General features: G+C 50.8%; 1 protein-coding gene across 1 annotated transcript in view; it reads right to left on the reverse strand.

Annotated features, from left to right (window-relative positions):
- Positions 1-8,352: 8,352 nt before the first annotated feature.
- P3h4 (prolyl 3-hydroxylase family member 4 (non-enzymatic)) overlaps positions 8,353-12,147 on the reverse strand; it is a gene marked incomplete at its 5' end in the record, with an annotated part of 7,521 nt that continues 3,726 nt past the window's right edge. Inside the window, 3 exons of the mRNA XM_013037380.1 lie at positions 8,353-8,743; positions 8,992-9,136; positions 10,829-10,912. Coding sequence (XP_012892834.1) covers positions 8,721-8,743; positions 8,992-9,136; positions 10,829-10,912 — 252 coding nt within the window. The remainder of the gene's footprint in view (positions 8,744-8,991; positions 9,137-10,828; positions 10,913-12,147) is intronic.

Here is a 12,147-nt window from a genome sequence, read left to right on the forward strand (position 1 = left end):
CATGAAGCCCTGGGGGCGATTCCTCAGAACTACATAAACAGAACAAATCTGGAAGTGGCACTGTGGCTCAAGTGGTAGAGTGCTAGCCTTGAGCAAAAGAAGCTCAGGGGGCTGAGAAGGTGGCTCAGTGGTAGAGCGCTTGCCTTGCATGCCTGAGGCCCTGGTTTCGATTCCTCAGCACCACATAAGCAAAAAGAAAAAAGCCGGAAGTGGCGTTGTGGCTCAAGTGGTAGAGCGCTAGCCTTGAGCTGAAGAGCTGAGGGACAGTGCCCAGGCCCAGAGTTCAGACCCCACGACCGGACCCCCCCCCAAAAAAAAAAAGAAGCTCAGGGTCAGTGCCCAGGCCCTATGTTCGAACACCAGGATTGGCAAAAATAAAATAAAAGAGTTTTTCCTCACATCCCCATTTCTGACCTTCTTGGGGTTGTGACCCTATAAGGCCAAGGGGAGGAGCCTATACCAAATTTTTATTGTCCACTGACCTTGTGCCTAGGCCCATGGGCTTATCACCCTTGTCCCCGGAAGTACTGTGACACACATGTGACACTAAAGCTGAAGACATGACAAAGGAACAAGAGAAGGGGCGACATTGTCTGAAAAGAAATGTCCTCTTTACCTGACGTATGTAACTGTAACCCCTCTGTACATCACTTTTACAATAATAATAATGAAAAGAACAAAAAGAAGTGACAGCAGTTATGGCGAGCAGCAGGGTGGGGGTCAGGGTTGGGGGGTGAACACAACCTGGAAAGAGGCACACTGGGTCATCTACATGCATGTGCTGGGGGCACTGTGAAGTGTGGGCAGCAGCCAGAAGTGGGGAAGGGTCACGGGCCAGGGGACAATTCGTTCTCCTAGGAGGCTGCCATGTTCTCTTGGCCTTTTGGGTCATTGTAGGGCAATGACCAGGAGACAGGTCATCTTGTCTGACAGTTTGGAAGTCAGATCTATAGCATGTATGTCTCCAGTGGTCCTCTGTCCCTGCCACTGGGACTTGGACTTGGCTCAGAATGACCCCTTCAGAGCTGGAGAAAGGGATACCTGCTCCAGGAGTTTCAGGAAGCCCTGGGACTGGCTGCTGGAGGGAGCCCCACATTGTACCACCCGGAGCTGGAAATCGCCTGGAGAGAGGAGGGAGAAGGGGGAGGCCCCCTCTGGCCTTTTCTTTTTCTTTCTTTCTTTTTTATTTATCCAAAGGAGGAGTCTTGAGGTCAGAGGCTGCCCGCAGCCCATCTGTGGGTGTGGGCCGGGCCAGGGAGGGCTCTTCATTACAGAGGTGATTCCAGTACAGACACCTCTCCACCTCCACCACCAGGCGCGTGGGTGGACGGAATGTCAAAAGGAAAACAGGGAGACAAGAGAACAGAGATAGGACGGGCCAGAAATAGTACAGACCCAGGAGGAGATGCCAGTGTTGGGGGAGGGAGAGCCAGAAGGGGTCAGAGAATAGGGGGAGGCTGTGCCCCTTTACCTACCCCTCCCCCAAGGCTCCCCACCTTCCCAAATGCAATCTTAGGACTTCAGGAACCCAACCAGATGAGCTCCTGGCATCAGTGTGCTGAGCTGGGTCTCACCAACTTTGCCAGCACCCCCACCCTCACCCCACTTTCTTAATAACGATCGAGGGACCAGTGAGACCCCCACTTCCTGAGTCACTCTTCACCCACAGACAGGCTGACCGCACTGTTGGAGCCTCAATGGTGGTCCTGCCAGCCTGCCTGGCCCTCCCTCCAGAAGCCTAAGAAATACTTGTCCTACAAGAAGTTCTTGTGGTTCATGCCTGTGATCCTAGCTACTCAGGAGGCTGAGATCTGAGGAGCTCAGTTTAAAGCCAGACCAGGCAGGAAAGAATTTGAGATTCTTAGCTTTAATTTAAACTAGCAGAAAATCAAAAGTGGCACGGTGGCTCAATGTGGTAGAGTGCTAGCCTTGAGTAAAAGAGCTCAGGACAGTGCCCAGGCCCAGAGTTCAAGCCCCATGACCACCACCAATAACAACAAAAAAGAGGTTCTGCCCATGCCACGGAGGGATTGTATGTGATCTAACACATGAGCAGAAGCCATGCTTTCTCTCCCTCCTATGGAGAATTCTTGGGGGAAAGGAAGAACCAGGCACTGCTGGCTCACTCCTGTAATCCTAGCTACGTAGGGGGCTGAGATCTGAGGATCGTGGTTCAAACCCAGCCTGGAGAGGAAAGTCCGTGAGATTCGAATTAGCCACCAGAAAACTGGAAGTGGTGCTGTGGCTCAAAATGATAGTGTATTAGCCTTGAGTGAAAAAGCTCAGGGACAGCGCCCAAGCCCTGAGTTCAAGCTCCATAACCAACCCAAAAAAAAAAAGGGAGGAGGAGGAGGAAGAATTGCCTCTGTGGATCCCCTTCTCTCTTGCACAGTGGGGAAACTGAGGCTGGCGATGGAACTTCAGGAGACCCTTGGGATTAGAGAGCCAGGGTTGGAGGCAATGGATGGCTGCCGATGGCCCGCCCCCTCTCTTCCTCTGTGATCTAAACCAGTCATTTAGTGCAAGAGCCTTCCTTGACCTGCCCTCTCCCCCTCCTGGGTCTCCTTTGACCCTGACTGACTTCATTTAGGAGGAACTGGGACAGGGCTGGGAGGCTCTGGCCGAGCCTCCCTTTCTCCCGGCCCGCCAACCCTCCCCCCACCGGAATTCAAGAGCTGAGATCCTCCACTATTTCATCAGCACTTCAGCCTCCAGTTGAAGCACAGTGGCCAACTTAGAGCTCATGGATAATTTATGGCCCCAAAGAGAACCTGGAAGGAGTGTGGGGGAGGGGCCGGCCAGACTGTTGATAAGAGCATTGGAGGGGAGCCATCTGGACCCCAGCTGTGTGTGCGGAAGGGGGTGGCAGGAGTTCCAACACCAGGGATGTTTCTTTTTCTTTTCCTTTTTGAGGATACCAGTATAGTAAAAATATTTTTTAAAAAAATCAAGCAAAGCAGGATCCCGGAAATAACTGTGCTAAAGGTTAAAGTCCTAGGACAAGAATTTTTCTGACTGAGCCCTGAGCCTGTTTCTATGACTGAATTATGTAGCCCCATTCGGAGATAACGAACAAAAACATGTAATGAGAGGTAGTTGCCTATGGCAGGGAGGCCCTCAAATGACTCCACCTGTATCTGCCAGGGCCAGAGAGAAAGGCCAGACTTTCCAATTTACATGGGTTGAGTCCCCACACCTTCCCGGCCTCCTCATCCAGGAAGGCCACAGGGATTTTAGGCAAGAGAAAAGAAGAAATTAATCTTGGCACCCTCTTACTTCGCTCCAGGAACATAATACCATCACAGATGACAGAAAAAGTAACCCACAATGAAGAATGTCAGGTTATTTTGGCCTTTTCTTTGCTTGTGACCTATCTTAGCGAGTTCTTCTGAAGAGTCAAAAGATGAAGTATAAACTGGACATGGTGGCACCCGTCTATAATCCTAGCTACTCAGGAGGCTGAGATCTGAGGATCACAGTTCAAAGCCAGCCCGGCCAGGAAAGTCCGTGAGACTCTTATCTTCAATAAACCACCAGATAACTGGAAGTGGTGCTGTGGCTCAAGTGGTAGAGCACTTGTCTTGAGCTGAAGAGCTAAGGGACAGCGCCCAGGCCCAGAGTTTAACCCCCACGGCTGACAGACAAAAAAAAGAAAGAAAGAAAAAAGCCAACCAAGGCAGAAAGGTCCATGAGACTGTTATTTCCAATTAACTAGCAAGAAGCCTTGAAGTGGAGCTGTGGCTCAAGTGGCAGAGCACCAACCATAAGTGAAGAAGCTAAGGGACAGCGCTTAATCCTTGAATTCAAGCCCTAGTAACAATATGTGTGCACATCAGTGTGAACACACACACACACACACACACATGAAGTATGTGCAGATGGGGGAAGGGTAAACAAGCATATCCTTCTTACCTCAGTTTCTCTACCTGAGTCATAGGCAAGAGGGGTGCTCCCATCCCAAGGGCTGTTTAGGGGGGACAGAAGAGATGCTATCCAGGTACCCCGGCGCCAGCTGAGTCCCAGGCAGGTGGTGATTATGGGATGATGTGTCCACAGGTCAAGCCTAGGGTTCAGACTTGGGCTGGTTCCAGTGGTCCACCCTGGCCCCCAGCACACTCCCCTCTAACTAATCCCAGTCACCTTGGAATTAAATCAGCCTAACTCAGAATGAACCCCAGCCCTCAAAGGCCAAACTCAGACTCTTGGGGCCTCAGTTTCCCCAGACATGAAATTTGGGCCATCTTCAGGGCTGACGTTAGAGGTTGCCAAAGAAGGCCCGGGGGAAGGCCTCGAGGTGGGAAAACTGTGGAGGCTTGGGCCCTGTGACTGTCAGGATTGTCCTCAGTCACAACCTTCTGACATGGGGAAGGGGGCCTCTGATTGTTCCCAGGGAAAATTCTGTTCTTCCAGACAGGAAGCACGAGGGTAAGACTACAAGAATTATTTTCAAAGCTGAGGTCATTTCTCCCACTAGACTTCACTGATAGTGTTGGGATCCAGGAGGACCTGTTTCCAAACCCTGACCCTCACACCCAGGAAGTTGAGATCCTAAATGACCTCAGAAATTGTCCCAGGCCCCCCTAACATTAGGCCCAAGTCCCACATTGCTGTCAACAGGTAAACAAAGTACCTCCTTCCTCCTTCCTTCCTTCTTTTCTTCCTTCCTTCCCCTTTCTCTTTCTCTCTTCCTTCCTTCCTTTCTTTCTTTCCATTTTCTTCCGTCCTCTCCCCTTCTCTCTTTTTTCTTTTTGCTGGTAGTGGGTCTTGAACTTGAGGCTTGGGCACTGTCTCTGAGCTTTTCTCACTCAAGGCTAGTGCTCTACTACTTTGAACCACAGTGCCACTTCCAGTTTTCTAGTGGTGAACTGGAGATAAGTGTCTCACAAACTTTCCTGCCTGGGCTGGCTTTGAACCTGGGCTGCCTTTAAACCACAATCCTCATATCTCAGCCTCCAGAGTAGCAAAGATTACATTGAACCACTGGCGTCCAGCCCCGCTTCTCTCATTTTTTAAAGTCCCTGTCGGCTACACACAGTTGGTGGCTTTATCCTCACACCTTACAGCCTTTACCTCTCTCTCTCTCTCTCTTCCCCTGGCTCAGCTGACAGCCTAAAGGGGCAAGACCAGCCACCAGAGACCCACAACATTCTCTCTCTTCTCTGAGCAGCACTGATTTAGGGAGAAGAGGTCCAGACCCAGGTCAATCACTAACCACCTCAAGGAAGCTTAAACAAGCTGTTTATTAATCTTCAATTTAGACCTGTATACACACACACACACACACACACACACACACACACACACACACACACCTGGAACTGGGAAGAAATGATGTCCTTGGTTCAAGACAGTTTTGAGGATTGTAAGCAATTTTTTTTTGTCATGGGACTTGAACCCTGGGCTTAGGCGCTGTCCCTGCGTTCTTCAGCTCAAGGCAAGCGCTCTACCGCTTGAGCCACAGCACCACTTCCGGTTTTTAGTGGTTTATTGGAGATAAGAGTCTCATGGAGCCGGGCGCTGGTGGCTCACGCCTGTAATCCTAGCTACTCAGGAGGCTGAGATCTGAGGATCGCGGTTCAAAGCCAGCCCGGGCAGGAGAGACTGTGAGACTCCTATCTCCAATAAACCACCAGAAAGCTGGAAGTGGCGCTGTAGCTCAAGTGGTGGAGCGCTCGCCTTGAGCTGAAGAGTTGAGGGACAGTGCCCAGGCCCAGAGTTCAAGCCCCACGACTGACAAAAACAACAAAAAAAAGAGTCTCATGGACTTTCCTGCCTGGGCTGGCTTTGAACCACGATCCTCAGATCTCAGCCTCCTGAGTAGCTAGGATTACAAGGGTGAGCCACTGACGCCCGGCTGTAAACAATTTTTTTCAGAGGCCTGGCACGTAGTAGCTACCCAGTACACCGTAACAGCTTTGCTTTCCTTAGGATGGAGTTCTTCTGTGTCAGTGCTACCTCAGTGCCCGTGTCTCCAACTTTGGTCCTAGGGTGTGAGGTGGGAATCTCACCACCTTTTGCCTTCTGCAGGACTCATCATACTATGAATTCTAGATCTGGGGAGGAGTTGGGGGAGGGGTATTGGGGGATAGGGTAAAGAGGTGGTAGAGGGAAGGGCAGGTGTTTGGGTGAGGTTGGAAGAATGGGCTGCAGGGCCCACGCAGAGACTGGCGGGGACTCTGTCTCACCGGTTTGGGGAGCTGGCTGGCTGGGCAATGGGGAGAGGCTGACATGGGGGATAGACGGGAGGGGCCAGTGGCTCTCTGGGAAAAGAGAGCTGATGGCTGACTAAAGGCCTGGATGGGGTACCTAGGAAGGGGCCAGCCTTCTGCTCCCAGGAGACACCCATAACACACGCACACACACACACACTCTTTCAGATGCACACTTAGACATGCATATCAACACACTGTAACCCCTCAGGACTCTGGAACCTTCTCACTTGACTCTTAATTCCCAGCTCATATATCCAACGTAAGTATCAATTTATATAACATCTTTTGTCCACTGCCTGTCTTTCCATTAGAACATAAGCTCTTGAAGGACAGGGGGCTAGCTTGCTTTGTTCATGACTGTATGTCTAAGCTCAGCATGATGGCTAGCTCCTGGTAGCCACTCAGGAGGTAGAGATCAGGAAGATCACAATTCAAGGCCAGCCCAAGGGAAAAAATTAGTAGGGCCCCATCTCAATCAATAAGCCAGGTACAGTGGACCATTATGGGGAGCCATAAGCAGAAGGATCATGCTCCAAGGCCAAATCCTTGGACAATGCTGGGCACTGGTGGCTCACGCCTATAATCCTAGCTACTCAGGAGACTGAGATCTGAGGATCCAGGTTTGAAGCCAGGGCAGAAAAAACTATGAGATTCTTTTTTTTTTTTAACTATGAGATTCTTATCTTCAATTAAGTACCAAGCAAGCCAGAAGTGGAGCTGTGGTTCATGTGGTGAGGTGCTAGCCCACAAGCAAAAAACTCAGGGACAGCACCCAGGCTCTGAGTTCAAGCCCTAGGACTGGCATAAACAAACAAACACAAATCAACAACAAAATCCATGCTCATGTTCAAAGACCACTGGGTCACATGCTCAGTCACCCTCCAGGCTCCTCAGACATCCTCAGGCCTGTGTGTGCAGGCACACATTCATGCCAGACCAGCACATCCAGACCCACTCCAGCCCGCAGACCTTTGTGCTCTGGCCTACAGGCACTTCTAGACCCACACCCAGCTGTGCAGATTCCAAAGCCCATGGCTCACAGCAGCGCACGTCTGCAAAGACAAGCTCCAGCACATCTCTATCCCTGTTCCAGCCCTGGAGGGCAACCCCTCCCAGAAGCAGGAGCCCCGGCCTGCAAGATGCTGACAACGTGACAGGTAGGATGGGGTGAGGTGGGCAGGGCTCCCCAGTCATCTGGGAGCTGTCTACCACGGAGACCCACCTACACTAGGAAGGAGGGAAGAAGAGAGGGAAGAAGGCTGTCACCAAGCCCCTAGCCTGGATCCAGCCCTCATCAGACACTCTTGCCTCTCTGCCTTCATCTAAGGCCTAGGGGAAGGGCTGAGGCTGGGTAGTCCTCCAGAATTGAAGTGGGTGGGGCCTAAGCCAGGTCATCTGGCACATGGGGGGGGGCGGGGAGGAGTAGGCAGAGGTGTGGCAGTGAGAAAGTTTCCCAGTGCCTACTCCACCCTCCAGTAGGAAGCTGCCTCTGCCACCCTGCTCCCTGGGAGCTCAACAAGATGCAGAACAGGACAGTCACCTATTCTTGGCCTGAGTTCCTGCTGGGAGGTCCTCTTTACCTCACCTCCCTGTTGTAGAATGGCCGTGGAGGTGGGGCACAGGGCTGGGTGGAAGCTATTAGGGCACCGTCCTTACCTCCACATTTCCGGACTCCTGTTTCCTGGAGCTGATGAGAGATGATGGGGTCAGGGGGGTTCTGGTTGTGGAATTCTCTCCTTCCCCCACCACTAAGTCCCAAGTCATCAAACCATATCCCTGAGCTCTCCTCTCCTAAGCTCATATGCACTCTAGAATGAGAAATGGGCGGAGGCCAGAGCAGAGAATGCTAGCTCTAACTCTAGGGAAATGCCAGGGAAGTAAAAAGCACAGGCACCAAGGGGAATGAGGGGTAGGAAAACACAGGCCATCCCCTCATAGAAATCTAAACCCATCTTCCCACAGCTCCAGGAAACTGTTCTCGCACCCCCTGGTGGCATATTTGAAGTCACACAGTCACACAGACACACACACACACAGAGTACAGATTATGGGAAATGGGGTACAGATTATAGGAAATGGAAGGAAAGGACCAGCATCCTCACAGGGCAGCTCCAGGAAGACTGGACCCCAAGTGTGGAGTCATCCAACAATAAACTTTTATTGAGCACCTACCCTGGCATTTATTGAGTGCCAAAACTCCATGTCCCATGGTCTTTTTGACCCCACACTGTCCTCAGCAATTTAGGCTGAGACTTCCAGTCAGCGGTGGGGATAGCAGCAGGGAAGGGAGACCACCACTGCTCCCTTGCCTGCCTGGAGCGCTGTCCCCATCCTGTGGTCCAGAGATACAGGAGAAGCAAGATGGAGTCTGGGGAACAGCCCTCACCAGGCGAGGCATTATGGGAGCCTGGCCAGCTGTGTCCACTTTTAAATTTTTAATAAATAGGTCTTGCTGCTGCCCAGGCATCCGGAGCTCTTAAGGGAAGCGGGGATGGAGAAACACCATTCTCATGCCAGTTCCGGCTCTGGTTCTAAAAAGAAAAGGAGAAAATATTGGGTTAGCCCCAACCACCCCCAGTAGCTGTCCAGGTGTGTCCTGGCAAAAGCAGAGTAGGCAGGCTTAAAATCCCCAGGAACAGGTCTCAGCTGGTCCCAGTCTCGAGGCTGGAAGCCCCTAGAGAAGGGGTCCCAGCTCCTCCCCCCTCAACTCCAATGGCTCCACAGCCCAAGGAATGGATGGATTCTTGTCCCCACCATCTCCACTAGACCCATCACTGACCAGCCTCTGCCTCGTCACCCTTGGCATCTGGCTCCTGCCACCAGTCGGCGTAGAGGCCTTCCTCGTAGTCTCCCTCCCCCTCAAACTCAGCATCAGATGGGGGCTCCTCGGGCTTCACGGCTAGTTCTGTCTCCTCCAGTTCCATCTAGAGCAGCCCAGAATTAGGAGACGAAGACAAGTCACTGCAGGATCAAAGCTGGATGGGCTTCTTTCCTGGCCATGATCCCATCTTTCACCTCCCAAAGCCCACCTCCTCCCACTTCCTCCCCCCACCTCTCTCCACCATCAAGGTCCAACTTGGAGACAATGGCAGGGTTGTTACTGCAGTGTTTCGCTCCCAGACTTCCTTCCCTGAGGTGACATGTGGAGTTCCACCATCAGAGGCTGAGTGACAGTGTCAGCAGCTCCACCTTGGATCAGATCACCACCCCAGCATGAATACTGCCAGTCTTGCACACTTTCTGCTGCTGGTTTTTCTTCCAGCCACACCTTCGTTCCCCAGACACTAGATTGCCTTGTTAATCCCTCCAAAGCCAGGCATCAGCTCCAGGCTGAGGCCTCTGCTGATGACCCAGGCTGGGCAAGGAATCATTGTCTGCTGTAGATGTTGACTTCTCCACAGTTCAGGTTGTCATGAAAACACGGGGAAAGGGACTGTCTTTCTTTCATCACTTTATTCCAATCCCAAGCCTGGTGTTGGGTAACAAGTGACAGTCACCAACGCAGCTAGCATTCCCTGAACACCTATTAGGTGCTGGCTCAATACCAAATGTTTTTTATTTACATAGTTGATCTCATTCAATTCTCCCCACATAAATTGTGCAGGGCGTTGTCCCAAGTTGATAGATGGAAAAAGAGAAGAGTAAGAAAGTTACTTAAAGCTGGGCAACAGTGGCTCACGCCTGTGATCTTAGCTCCTCAGGAGGCTGAAATTTGAGGATCACAATTAGAAGCCGGCTTGGGCAGGAAAGTCCCTGAGACTCTTTAAGCCAGAAATGGAGCTATGGCTGCAGTGGTAGAGTACCAGCCTTGAGCAAAAAGGCTAAGGAAAAGGCCCTGAGTTCAAGCTCCAGTACTGGCACACACAAAAGAAGTTACTTAAGACTTGCTTGGAGGCTACCCAACCAGTAGGTGGTGGAGCCAGGTGTGACCAGAATCTAAGCCAGTTGCTGACAATGCAGACTATGACCCACGTTCATGGAATGGGAGTGCAGGTGCATGTACCACGCCAGGTAGGGAGGGGAAAACAAATGTTGAACTGTAACACCTCAGAGAGATTCAGGCTGTGAAAGTCATTCGGAACCAACATAATCCACTGTGGTCCTTCTTTCCTGGCATCCTGCATTCATTCTTTCATCATTCTTTCACTGGCTTACTCATACTTTCTGAGTACTGGTGCTGTGCCAGGTGCTGTGGCAGAGGTGGGAATAATCTAATCCCTCCATCTAATCTAATCCAAGATGGAGCACAATCTTCCATGTTGGAGAAGAGGAAAGGCCAACACAAGGTGGGCCAAGGTTGCGATAACTCCAGGTCCCAGGCCAAATGGCTGGGCGGGCAGGGAGGCACAGAGCTGACACTCCAAGCCTAGAGGAGAACCAAGGCAAGAAGCAAGAGCTCCCTGGAAATGGCAGCTGAGTTCAGGAGAAGTGGGCCGGGGGCACACAGAGAAGGGGCTGTGGAAACGCTGAAGTGGGGACAGAAGGAGCTACAGAGGAAGGACACACAACTTTCTCCCGCTTCACAACAGCTGGACCCAACTGTCCCATACAGCAGTCCCAAGAGAAAGCTCAAGGTGTCCCGCGCAGCCCCACCTAGAGCAAAAGGGGCTACTCGCCTCGTCATCTGACTGCAGATACATGTGTGTGAACTCCAGCAGCTCCCGAAGCTCAGTGGTCTGATTGTGGTAGAGCCTGGCCTCCTGGAAGGAGAGAGGGATGGGTGAGCAGCGTTCTGCTGCTAGATTGGTGGGGGAGCGGGGAGGGGGAAGGTTCTAGAATCCCAATGCACTCACCCTTTTCCAGCCCACCATCAGCTCACATGCTGATATAAGCCCATGTACTTGAGTCTCTGCTTAAGGATTCTGAAGACTCAAAGGAGAGAATCTTATCCCACTGGCAACTGGCCCACTACCAGGTAGGCAGGAGTGGCTGCCATATATGTGCTAGCCCTGTCCTGGAGTCACTAGTGGGTTGCCAGGAAAGCAGAGCAAAGGCCATCAGGAAAGGTGATGAAAAGAGGAAGGCAGGTGGGGACACTTCCACCCCTCACATTCTGACGCTGTGCAGCTGCATTTATGTCACTGAAGGGCAGGAGTAGAACCCTGGCATGGTTATTCTTCATATGTTCATAGAATTCGAAAAACTATTGTTTATGATATTGCTTTGATTTTACAAATACAAGTCTAGGATGCTTAGGAAATTTTTGCATCTTGCAGCCCCAACCCTGTGGGAATCTCATATCCATCTCCAAATATTTCTGTAACAGTCATTTGAAATGTCAGAGCTCAAGCTCCCAATATACAGTTTTTGAGGATTTCTACATGAATGTCTTAGTGATAACCTTTATAACGTAAAGCTAGGCAACATATTGGCTTCAACTCTTATCTGGCACACGATTTTAATTAATGTTTTTCTATCTTATCATCTCCCAGGCTATTAATCCTTTTTCTTCTTCTTCTTTATTTTTTTCCCTTACCAGTCCTAGGGCTTGAACTCAGGGTCTGGGCTCTGTCCCTGAGTCTCTCTGTGCTCAAGGCTAGCACTCTACCACTTGAGCCACAGTGCTACTTCTGGCTTTTGCTGTTTATGTGGAATCAAACCCAGGGCTTTATACATGCTAGGCAAGCACTTTACCAGTAAGCTACATTCCCAGCGCCAGGCTATAAATCTTCCCAGTTCCACATGTACCTAATTGGTCATAAACATTAATTTTATTGTTAAAATTGTTATTTAGCAATTTTTTTCTTCTTTGTGACTTTTATTCCAATTTTCCATCATTTCATATCTGTATGTTTTTGGAAGTTAAAAAAAAAATCCTCACTGGGCACCAGTGGCTCATACCTGTAATCCTAGCTACTCAAGAGGCTGACATCGGAGGAACATGCTTTGAAGCCTGCCTGGGCAGGAAAGTCCGTGAGTCTCTTTTTTTTTTTTT

Source organism: Dipodomys ordii, unplaced genomic scaffold (genome assembly GCF_000151885.1).
Source record: "Dipodomys ordii isolate 6190 unplaced genomic scaffold, Dord_2.0 Scaffold7, whole genome shotgun sequence".
NCBI lineage: Eukaryota > Metazoa > Chordata > Mammalia > Rodentia > Heteromyidae > Dipodomys > Dipodomys ordii.